An 11,771-nucleotide genomic window follows, 5' to 3' on the forward strand; every position below is an offset into this window, starting at 1 on the left:
CCTGGGCTGGGTGCAGCCTGGATTTTGTGTTTCCTATGCCTTCAACAGTAGTTACAGCCACGTGATGCAGGGCACAGACAGGGAAGAGACAAGCATTGGCAGTATGGTGGCTAAAACACTACATTAAGGGCATTTCATTTGACAGGGCTGCTCAGCAAAGGAAAAAGGGAACAGGAGCAGTGAAGAGTACTCGGAAGCTACAGCAGTGAACACAACAGGAGCACTTAAGGAGATGTGATAAGAGAATTAATTACAAGCCAAATCCTACAGCACCCAGTCATCCAAAGTTCTAACCAATTTCCCTTGCAGTTTGATCCTGGCATACACCATGGGATTTCACCCAGATATAGCAACTTTAAACATCCTTGCTGCACATTAAGATACAGACCCCATATAAGTAATTTATAGAGGCAGACTACAAATATCAAGATGTTGTGCAGCTGGATGCTTGCAAAGTTACATAACAGCCTGGAGTTTTTTGTTTGGGTTTTTTTTCCTTTTAGCTAGAAAGCTGTTTCTAGATTGCAAACATGGGGGAAAAGTCTAGACCAAAGGTAAGAGATTAATGTTGCCAAAACTTGTATAAGAGCTAGCTATTTTATCTAATTTCTATCAAGACAGAATAATGACCCTAAAGATGAACTTGTTCATGGCCATACTAGTAAGCAGAACCACTCAGAGGATCCAAGTTATAGGATCTCCAAGCGTTATTCCAAATATATGAAAAGATTTCAGTGCTTTCTGTTCCCCACAGTAAAACTAAACTGAGGCCTGTATCTCTGTCTAATCCTCTCTATGCATTCCCCTTTGTTTTTATTCCATTGTTTTCCCTTTCAATTAATTAAAGTGAGAACGGGAGGAAATTTTGCCTCAGGAAATAATTCTGAAGGTTAAAGTACAAGTAGAGAAAAAAGTTAGTATCTGCTGACATACAGAAATGATATTATTGTCATAATACAATAACAATAAAGATTTTATCACAATAATCATTATATGGTTTCTCACAGGAAAAAGTTACATTAGAATCAGTGCAGATATTGCAGGGCATAAAGAAATAGTTCCTTATAAACATTGTGCAATACTTTAAGAAAAATGCTTTTTGTCTCAGCCTTCTAAGCTTATGTTCTGAAAGTGAAAAATTACGGCAGAAAAATGATTTTGGCAGAAACATTCATTATATAACTTTAAAAAAAAAAAGTATCATGTGTGGTATGTCAGGAACCTGGATCTGTCCCCATTTTATTTCTCTGTTGCAGAGTTCAGATTGCAAAGGATACAGGATTTTCTTCCGAAAGGGATCATATTTGGATATCATAACAGTGCAAGCACCACATCCACCTTCTCCACAGCCTAGTTTGGTTCCACACAGGCCCACTGAGAGAACAGGAATTAAGGAAAACACGAAAAGTGTTGGCACAAACTTGCTCAAGTCATCAATCAAGGCTGAGCAACAAGTTGCTGCTGGAAGCAAATCACTCATTTCTTCTGCTTAACAATTTAACATAAGCAAAGCTTCAAAAGCTGGCATGTTACTATTGAGATCAACACCCAAACCCCTCATAAGGACACAGCCCACACTCCAACACACTCTCAGAAACAAACAAAAAAATATCCTCAAGTGCAACAGTTCCCACTTTCCATGACTCAGAAAAGGAAGTGACACAAGGGAGATAAAGCACTGGTAATTGCTGAGCAGGAGCTGTTCAGGCATGTAGCCACATCCCTGAGCCACACAGTGACATCCTCCTTCAGCACCTCTCAGTGGTGGGGCTTGACTTCTTCCTGCACCTGGTGACTCCTACCACCCAGAAGGCTCCCAGGAAGGGCAGTCACTCAGGGCTACAAGTCACACAGTTTAACACTGGCTGGGAGCTGCATTTGAACAGCTCACAAGCTACCTGCATCTCAAAAGCCATGGGCTGGCCACCCCATTTCTGATGGCTTGCCAGCTGATAGGGACAGAACCAGCCAAGCACACTCCCCAGGAGCCTGGGTCCTATAAAATCATAGGAGGGAGACACTGAGAGCCAGAACTCATGGAGATGCACAGAGCCCCTGCCCAGACACCTGGGAGCTCACAGAGTGTATGGCCCAGCCTAAGCAGATTCCTCCACAGACTGCTGAGCTCATGGCTATGTTTAAAATCAGGAATTACCTCAAATGCTCTGCAAAGGGAGTTCAGGAGAGAAGCCCTTGAGTCACTTCTGCTTAGGTTCCTTCACTCATTAGAAGGTAATTAGACACTATTATTTATTGCAAAGAGAATTGGCCAGTGTTGAGAGACTTTTGGTGGGGTAAAAATCAGCTGATTTCATTGGCAATGGACACTGAGTTGAGATAATCAGATAATCAGCCTTTCTTTATATCACAGAGCCTTTGGAAAAGCATTGACACTGTGATAGAGGGAGCTCAATTCATCCTGACTTCACTGCAAACAGTGTGGCACTGACTGCTTCTAGAGAATCATAGAATCATTTAGGTTGGAAAAGATCTTTAAGATCACCAAGTCCAACCACAAACATAATGCTGCCCAGTCCACCACTAAACCATGTCTGATGCAAACCTAAGGCTGCCAAGTCCACAATGAAACCATGTCCTTAAAGCCACCACTGCTTTCCATAGAATCGTGTGCCTGCTTGAGCAGAAATTGAGCTTTCCTATGCCATCCAATGTTTCTCTTGACAACAGTGCTAACCTGCCTCAAGAAAACATGTTTCTCAAAGTATTTGTCTGACCCTAATAAAAATGCTTATGTAGAAGATCAGCAGGTTTTGAAGGGCTCAGATTCTCTCTTTACAAAGCTATTTGCATTAGTTATCTACAAGCTTAGACATAAAAAGTTCTAGCAGTAATAAGGCACACCTAGGCACAAGAGTAACACCACTTACATTTCCTCCTGACCTTTATCCATCTATGGTATACTCAGATAAAGAGAGCTGCTGATAGTTCTGCTGGAAACCTCCAAGAGCAGTGTGATTCATGTCCCTGTACTTCCTTCAGCTCCCAGACAAATGGAACACAGCAGCATGGTATGGATTCACCAACACAGCTGCGAACAGTTTGGCAGATGTACACACTCAGCTGGCCAGACAAAAACTCAGAAAACATGGAATGACACTACCTGTGGAAACAGACCTGGTGCACCAGCCTGATCATTGCAGTAACAGCTACTCAGCTCCTGCAGCTGCTCTGACTCACCTGGTGACCAGTTTCAAGCAGGGGTGAAACGTGACTGCTTGTATCTGCTCATGTAAACATGTGCGTGGGGGGAACCCCTGCCTCTGAGCCTGCCTCCTGGGCCATCTGATAAGCAGCACAGGGTTATCAAGTTATGGGATATTAGCTAGCCAATATGGCCAGAAATCTTTTTATTCTTTGTGGAACAATCTTACATTTCCTTCAATTTTATTTTCATCTCATTATTGCTTCCTTTCCAGCATATTATGATTCTGTGAAATTACAAGTTTTTCCTTAAAGTATTAATAAATCATTTAAAGTATATAATTTAAAATTTGTTATTGTTTAAGCCTGGAGTAGCAGCTGTAATCTTTGCTAGCAAGAAATACCAGACAATGCAAAGCAGTCCCTCTTACACTCTGTGCAAAAGCTCTGCCCAGTACTGAAATGACAGAACAGTAAACAATTATGAAATGCTGTAGGCATTTAAAGCCTTCTGCAGTTTTTTCTGGCACTGGATACATTTTCTCCGTAGATAAGTTAGCAGGGTTGTTTCTGGATCCACATCTTTTTCCACCACCTGCAAGAAAGGAAAGATATTGATAAACATAAAATGTTTTACAACACAGATAAGTTAGTTGCAAGGGGAAAGTTTGGTCTTTCTGCAACTTCTTTTCCAAAGCAGGAAGCAAAAATCACAGATTATTTCAGTAATGTTGGTCATGTGTCCAGACACAAGGTTTCCTTGAATTTATTGTGTCAGAGGGAAGTACATGCATTACATACATCTGAGTTTTTCAGTCATGGCACACTGAGGCAAAGCTAAAAAACCCTTCATCAAAAATGGCAGACTTAGTAGTGAGATAAGGAAGAACTGTGTTTTCTACCAAAATCTTGGGTTCCTGACACATCCCAAAGCATTTCTCATCTTTATCAACCCTGGATAACTGAACTCTGTCCTTTCTTTTGCTGTTGGAAGAGACAGAGAAAATGAGCAGTTAAACAGAATGACAGAAATACCACCAGTACTAGGTTTTGCAGAGAAAAAACCCCAACAGTGGAAACTGTAATGTGACAACACAGGTGCAGCAGGATGGACAGCAAGTACCAATGCTCTGAAGTTTCTCCTTCTTCCCTTGTAGCATCAAATCAATCAGTATTACAGTAGTAGCCATCCTAAATGTGGCAATACAAAATTCTAAGAAAGGAAAAATTTTTGCTGCATACTTTGAGCCACCTCCATCCTATTAATAAACCATTATATTAGAAGTTATCCATTAGACATAAAACATTTTACTTTAACCCCTGCCCAGTGGTCAGAAAGCAAAGTTCTGCCCTTGCCATGGGGCTCATCTTCCTCTTTTTCTGTTATTAATAAAGTGTCAAGAAACTTCTCCAAATTCACTGTGTGCCAGAATATAATCATGTTCTTGGCTCTTATTTTATGCAAGTTCTAAGTACAGTAGTTACAGTTTATTTAAATTAATCATTCCCAGTTTGAAGGGCAAACTGAAACAGGAATCATTTGTTCAAGTATTTTTTAAACTTTCTTTTCTCACTGATAAGAAACCTTCGCAACCTCTGTCCTGCTTCAGTTTTCTGCCTTTGACACGTGACATGGTTATCCTAAAGAGACAAGGTTCATACTTCCTGTTTCAGTTCACTGTTTTAGAATTAACTGATAAAACTGCTGCTACAAAACACAACCGGTCTCTTTTTGACCATCTCTTTCTTTCAATGGGGATGATCTACAGGAAAAAAGAGTCCATTCTAGTTTGGGGATGTCATATTGCACATCACCCATTGCTGCTGTTCAGAGCGGAGTGACTCTGTTTCCTCACCTGCTGGACATACAGAAACAAATAAATGCATGCAGTGGCTCTTCCACGACCATCTGGTTCAGAGTAAGCCCATACAACCCCCTGAAGCACGTTGGCAAACAGACAGACATGAGAAGGAAATTCTAAACATCCCTGTGACTGTGAGAAGACAAATGGCCTTCCAGAGCCATTCCACAGGCAAAGAGCCAGCCCCAGCAACTCCACTGTCACACTGAGCTTCTTCCTCATGTCTGTGCCAATGGCCATTGCAAACCCTTCCAAAGCAGCTTCCAAGATAGCCAGACACAGAGAAGAAACTTTAGAACAGCTAAAGACTATTCTGTGCTTATATCAAAGAAAACATCTCAAGAGGTTTTCTTGAAAGAGTCCAAGAAGTGCTCAGTCATGTACTCAAACCAAGCATTTAAAAGTTTGGCCCACCGGCTTCTTTTCAGGAAGCAGGAACTAAAAGACAAGCCTAGTCCTTCATTTTTCACTTAACCACTCATCTCCATGTACTTTTAGTGATGTGAGAATGTGTGAAGTCCCACAACCAAAGCTTTGCTCACCCTTATCAGAAAGTGTCTCCCACCACCCCCCAGACAATGCACACCCTTACTCTGTTCCAGCCAACAGCCCTGGATTGCTACTTCAGCCACTTCAAACTACTCCACTGGAGCTGTATATCTGCAATTCTGGCAGAGACTAGGCATCTGAGGGAGCGATGGGTGAGAGTTTGGGGAACATTCTGGATTAACGCAAATCTCACACATCAGAGATCAAGGATTCATTTCTCTTCACTTCAGATTCCTGGTGGGAGGATGCTGGCTGATGAGTCTCTCTTGCTGGGCACCGAGCAAGAATTTTTTTGCTGTTCTTGCCTTTTGCTCATTGTTGTTGATGCTGGCTTGTCCTCCAGCATACCATTCCTCCAGTGGCTTGTCACAATCTCCTGCTGTGATTTGTTCTTAAAATATTTTAAAGCCCTGTGGGTGGGGATAACACATCTCGTCTGATGCCCAGTACAATATAATTCACAGCTCAGTACCACAGCTCCTGCTCACCTCCCCCAGTGTCCTTGTACAGAAAGAAACTGAATTCCATCCTTTGCCTTCTGTGATTGTAGGATCAGACAACTTAGATACTGCAGTTAAAGAAATAGTTTCCTTTTGGTAACTTTTTGGTGTTTGGTAATTTGTTTTATTTTGTTTATTTAAATGAAATGTTATATTGCAGGTGTATCAGATTGACAGCCACATTTTGACAATTTAAAACTGGATTTACTGCATTTGGCAGCTTAATTATTAATCAAATGCAGAAAGAAACATTGTTGAAAATGCTAGGATGGCACAGACAGTCAAATGATTCTCAACAAATTTACTTTGTACTGCTATGTTTGTATTACATGTCTGTTTGCCTCCTGGTTCCAGGAATTTTAAATACTCAGATCCACCTTAGCAGGGAGCCTAGCCTGGCCCTGAAGTTCTTTGGGCTTTTAAGTACCACACAAAGCTGGTTCTGAAGCAGTTCTTTACACCTTTAGAGTGCATGGACTAGTCCAGAAAAATGTTGAGCTCACTTCCCCATAATTTTATGCACAAAACTTCAATCTCAATAAATATTTTGTTTTCCAGCTTCTCTCCCTGCCTCTCACTAATTCAGATAACTTTGCCTTTACAACACAAAGCATCATATTTAAATTATTATTCCCAGAAAGTTAGAGGCTTTTCACTTTAAGAGAACTCTAGTTGAACAAGGTAAATAGAGGAACAAAAGGAAAGTGAAAAACTTTCCAATATGCTAAACCTTCCATCAGTTGGGGTCTGTAAATGAGAAGCAGGTGCTTTCCTGAAGGACAAGCTCCCAATAAATCACTAATCCCTGGTCACTGTTAAAAGTTCAAGAAGAGAAAGTGAAAGGTTTAAACCAGATTGCCACACAGCAAGTCAGACCAGTCACATGCAAAGGTCCCCTAAGTCATTAAAATCTGTGAATGTGTTATTCCTGAAGACAATGAGAGATTTCAAATTCATTTATTAGGAGACAGAATTAGAGCACAGATGAACAAACTGAATATAACCACACAATGTAAATTTGCTACTGGTCATGAGAGCACTTTGTTCTGCTTTAAACCAGCACACTGAAAGCTCATAAACTGCTGTTAATGTAGAACCCAGAGGTTCACAAAGCTCAGAAAAATCCTGTATTTTAGCTGGTCCCATCAGCAATCAAATACAGACTTTGGAAGCGGTAAGAGGTCTAATGTGGCTTCCAGCATAGATCCTCCCTTAGCTTTCAGAATAGAAATAGAAATATTGACTCCACGTGTTTAAACTAAAATTACATGCTACATATGCATGAGACAGACTTCTCAGCCAAGGGAAAAAAAATTGCCTCCATTAGGTTTAAATTGAGCATGCTGATTTGCATTCTAGTCTAGGCAGACTATTAAGAGAACTTTGAATTAGTAGTGTGCCAAGCTATATGCCCAGTGAAATAAACAGTCCTGAATGTAAAGTACGCTCAGCTGCTCCAAGGAGACTTTTCCTTGACAACAGTGCAGACTGGGCTAATGTGAGAGAGAAATTGCTGCAATCCACATCCCTGTCTCACAAACCACCTCTTGGCACGTGGTTTTATACAGTGACAGAATGTCAGCAGCCCATTTGCAACGTCAAGCTGTCATGAATTCACACAGCAGGAACCTTTCCCACTGGCCATGTTACCACACTCTTTGCAGTGAATCAACTGGAATATTTAATCAGGATCCCAGATGGATAGAGCCATATCCTAACATAGAATCAGAGAATATACTGACTTGGAAGAGACCCCCTAAAACCATCAAAGCTCAACTCCTGGGCCTGCACCGGACACCCCAAGAATCCCAAGAGGTGCCTGAGAGCATTGTCCAAATACTTCCTGAAGTCTGTCAGCCTTGGTGCTGTGACCACTGCCCTGGGGAGGCTGTTCCAGTGCCCAATCACCCTCTGGGTGAAAAACCTTTCCACAGCCTCCCCTGAAGGATGCTGTTCCCTCAGGTCCTGCCACTGGTCACCATTAAGAAGATATGAATGCCTGCCTCTCCACTTGCACTCTTGCTGTCTGCTGTTCCAGCAGAATTGCACTTCCCACCACTCCTTCCATCACATCACCCTTCATGTCCCAACAATGTCCCAACAAACTCCACCCACACTGTCACAGATCAGAGTGCCCCATGAGTCCAATTCTCTCTCAAACCTGTGTTTGGCAGGGCTGTAACTTGAGCCATTTTAGCAACACACACAGAGAAAGGAATAGGAAAAAAAAAAGCCACAGGAGGCTCTGGGTAGAGCAAGTGAAAACTGTTCCTTTACTAGAACTGCCTGCTCCATGGGGCAGTGGGAAAGGATGCTAAGAGAGCTTTGACATTCAAATAAGTTGGTACCATTGGTAATATTAATCATCCTTGGTGTTTGGTTTTTTTTTTCAGCCAAGATGACACTGTGATAAACTCCTTTACACACGCACACAGTCAGGCTTCTGTAAACAAGAACCGCGGCTCCATAAAAATGTCTGAAATGCAACAAGGCCAGTGTCACTCACAGCAGGGTTATTACCTGTAGGACACAGCAAGGACAGGCAGAAGATCCAAAATAAACAGGCTGTTTTCTGCTGATGGCCTTCAGGACCTAGGCTGCCATTTCTCCAGCACAAAAGAAAGTCCCACAAGGCCAGTTCTGGACTTTGACTAATAGATATTTTCATGTGTTAGCAAAAAGTTTTTTCCAGGAAGAAGGACATTTCTAAGAATTTACACAGAGCAGTGCTCTTGTAATAACTGAGCACGAGCCAGTGCTGAAGCACCACTTGTAACTGCATGCAGGAATTTGTTTATAAACTCTTCATACCTACCATGAGAGGCCTATTGGTTTTGAACCTCAGCTGATCTGGCATCAGAATTACAATTCTCTCTCATTAGGGCATACCAGGAAAAAAAAAAGTCAAACAAGACAGGACACTTGGTTTGTATCAGGGTATGGATTGCCCAACACTTTTGTGGCAACCTCCTAACGCAAGAACTGAAGAGCTCCAAGTTCACCCTCTACAAATTGAGGTTCACAAAGGAGGCATCTCACAAAAACTTCACAGAGCAAGAAGACAACAAGCTAATGGTGTGCCACCTGTTCCCACCATGGCAGAATTCACCAGATAAAATTCTCAGACCATCCTATGCCACAATTTCAATTACCAGACTCAATTAGCTAGTCACAATTAACTTGGAGTTTCAAGTTTTCATTTCTTTCTAGAAACAAGCAATGGCTGATATGTCAATTAACACATATGAACCAGTACTAATCAGTGTGAGCAAAGCTTTAGTTGTCACCCTTCTCTATAAAACCTCAGAACCAAGCCTGGGCTCTACATCAGCATTACATTTAACAACTCTATGACCAACTTTTACTGCACACGAGATAAACTTTGTTCTTCTGTAAACTGTTAATACATCAATAAAACAAAACATTCTTATCAAATCCACTAGTACCTCAGAAAAGTTCTAATTCCAATCCGGTTTGGGATACAAAGTCATAACTAAAACCTCTAATTGTAGCTACGCTCTCATCCACATTAAACAACCATGAAAAAGCAAAAAAAGCAAAATAGATAGTAATCCTGTGCTAGTCTGTAAGGCAGGGCACAGAGCTTTTTTACCAACTGAGAGTATTGTGTGATCCCTCAAGGGATTGAAAATTAATTGTCTAGCCCAGACCCAGTATCCCACCTGATTTACACCCCTAAGCAGTGCTCAAGGAAGGTTTGCAAAGTCTCGGCTCCACACCAATGGATAAGCAACCCTGTCCTCCTCCTCCCTTCCCAGTAGGAAGCTGCTTTGGCACAAGTTCCCTTGCCCAAGTGTCTGGGCACAGGGAAGGTGGGGAAGGCAGCACTGAGCTGAACTCAAAAACAGAATTAACTTGGTAGTTGGTCCAAGAGTCAGCTTTGATTTTTGCAACAAGCCTTTGAAGAGGCAAGGCTGCATTGCAGCCAGGCAAAGTCCAAACTGAAGAAAGGGGGCTCTGGGACAAGCTGTTGAAATGTGTCCACCAAGTGCAATGAGCACCCCAGCCTCCTGTGAGAGACAGTCACTTCTCAGGTTATTGCCAGGAATCAGTGTCAGTTAATGGGCTGTCATTCTGAAGAGTTTTCTAGCTTCTTAAATGGAATAAATATTTTTCTAAATTCCTTTCAAGAACCAGATGTTAGAATTACTTATTGATTAATTATATGTGGGTGCTTCCATTTGAGTTAAGTTTTCAAGATCTGTTGTAAATACTGAAATTATTTCTAGTAGAAATGCCTGTATTCAGCAGTGCACACTTATTTAAAAGTAGTTACATCAGAATTGTAGAAAATTATTGCCAAGAAATCTGAAATGTGCAAGGAATATTATGTCATTGTGCTACCCTTTGAATAATTCAGAAAGTAAACTCAGAGAAGAGAAAAAGCCATTTAGCAGAGCAATATGTAATCTTCCCAATTTAATACTTTAAAGTCATGGAATATGTATTCTTATCAGAAAACTTAAGAGGAGGAAAAAGATTACTCGAAAAGGAAGTAATCAAGCCACAGTCCGGGAGCAAGCTGGACAGAAAGCTGGAATCCTCCTTACCTTTTTACCATTCACAAAGAAAACAAGTTCATCCCCTGCCTCGTTGGGAGCCATCCTGCACACCTTCTAAACCTCACTCCAACAGGGCCACAGATCAGCCTTGTGAGAGCAGCCCTACTCCCCAGGGCAGAGTGAGCACCAGCCACACCACAGGTGACCCGAGTCTGCCTCCACAACGTTGGACTTGATTCTTACACCGGTGCCCTGTGCAAGCCCATATTATATAAGAGGCAATGGAGAGGCGTGCCAGCTGCCTGTGGTTGGTGCTCCTGAAGCCCTAATGACAGCAGAGGAGCTGGAACCAGCAGAGTGACCCGCCCCCTTTTATACAGCACAGGATCACAATTCAGCTGCATTCCCTTTAGATGATCCTGCCAGGCTTGGGGCACTGCTGTGTGCCACTGGCAAGGAATTCACGGGGTTTTGCAACGCAATGCAAACTTCAGGGGAGGGAGGGGGTGTTCTCCCAGCTATCCCTCACCAAATATTGACAAGAAAAAGCTGTTTCCCTTGTTCTGTGCACAGCCATCCATCTGGCATTCACCACACAGAGGTCTCCAATGACAGGACCTGCTTATTTTAAAAACTCCTTGATATGTGCACATCTGCTGCTAGACTTTCACTATTTTTCCTTGCAGTTTTAAAGCTGCAGTACCCTCTACCTGGGAGGACATAACTTAAACAGATATGTGTTTGCCCACATAAAAGCAGTTCTAGAGAGCTGGCACTGATCCAGTACCTCTTTTGAGGTGCTGGACTGAGACCATAATGTTTACACTGGGCTCTTAAAGCATTTAGCCTTACCTGTTTGGCTCAATCCTCACATCCTAGCTCCTAGGTGCATGTTGCCAGTGAAATGCAGAGAAAAACCAAGGATTTTTTTGTCTTCCATTTCCCTGGTGGTGGTTTCTTCTGGCTTGTCCATAACACAACCACATATTTTGCATGAAGCCTTCCTGTTTATTTCTTCCAAAGCTGCTGGCAGAATCCATCCACGTGATGGCAGAATGCATATGACAGGCACTGGTTCAATGAACAAGATATCTGAACAGTACTTCCAGGTTAAAATTCCACCACAAAGCAGCACAGTTCCAAAGTCTCAGGGAAGTCTCCTAGCACTGTACCTT

General features: G+C 42.1%; 1 protein-coding gene across 3 annotated transcripts in view; it reads right to left on the reverse strand.

Moving 5' to 3' along the window:
- The window catches only part of XDH (xanthine dehydrogenase), a 52,496-nt gene extending 40,962 nt beyond the window's left edge, over positions 1–11,534 (reverse strand). For 2 of the 3 annotated variants that reach the window (XR_014616058.1, XM_084203347.1), the window contains exons 1-4: positions 10,645–10,833; positions 3,700–3,757; positions 1,278–1,374; positions 2–110 (exon numbers count right to left, since the gene is read on the reverse strand). Coding sequence is in view for 2 of the 3 variants with exons in the window: in XM_084203347.1 (XP_084059473.1) it covers positions 2–110; positions 1,278–1,374; positions 3,700–3,757; positions 10,645–10,698 (318 nt within the window). In the remaining variant the exon portion in view is untranslated. Of the gene's footprint in view, position 1; positions 111–1,277; positions 1,375–3,699; positions 3,758–10,644; positions 10,834–11,448 lie in introns of those variants that run through there. The other variant, XM_084203348.1, reaches the window with a different exon arrangement.
- Positions 11,535–11,771: the final 237 nt, after the last annotated feature.

This window comes from Fringilla coelebs (assembly GCF_963513975.1).
Source record: "Fringilla coelebs genome assembly, chromosome: 3".
In the NCBI taxonomy this organism is placed as follows: Eukaryota; Metazoa; Chordata; class Aves; order Passeriformes; family Fringillidae; genus Fringilla; species Fringilla coelebs.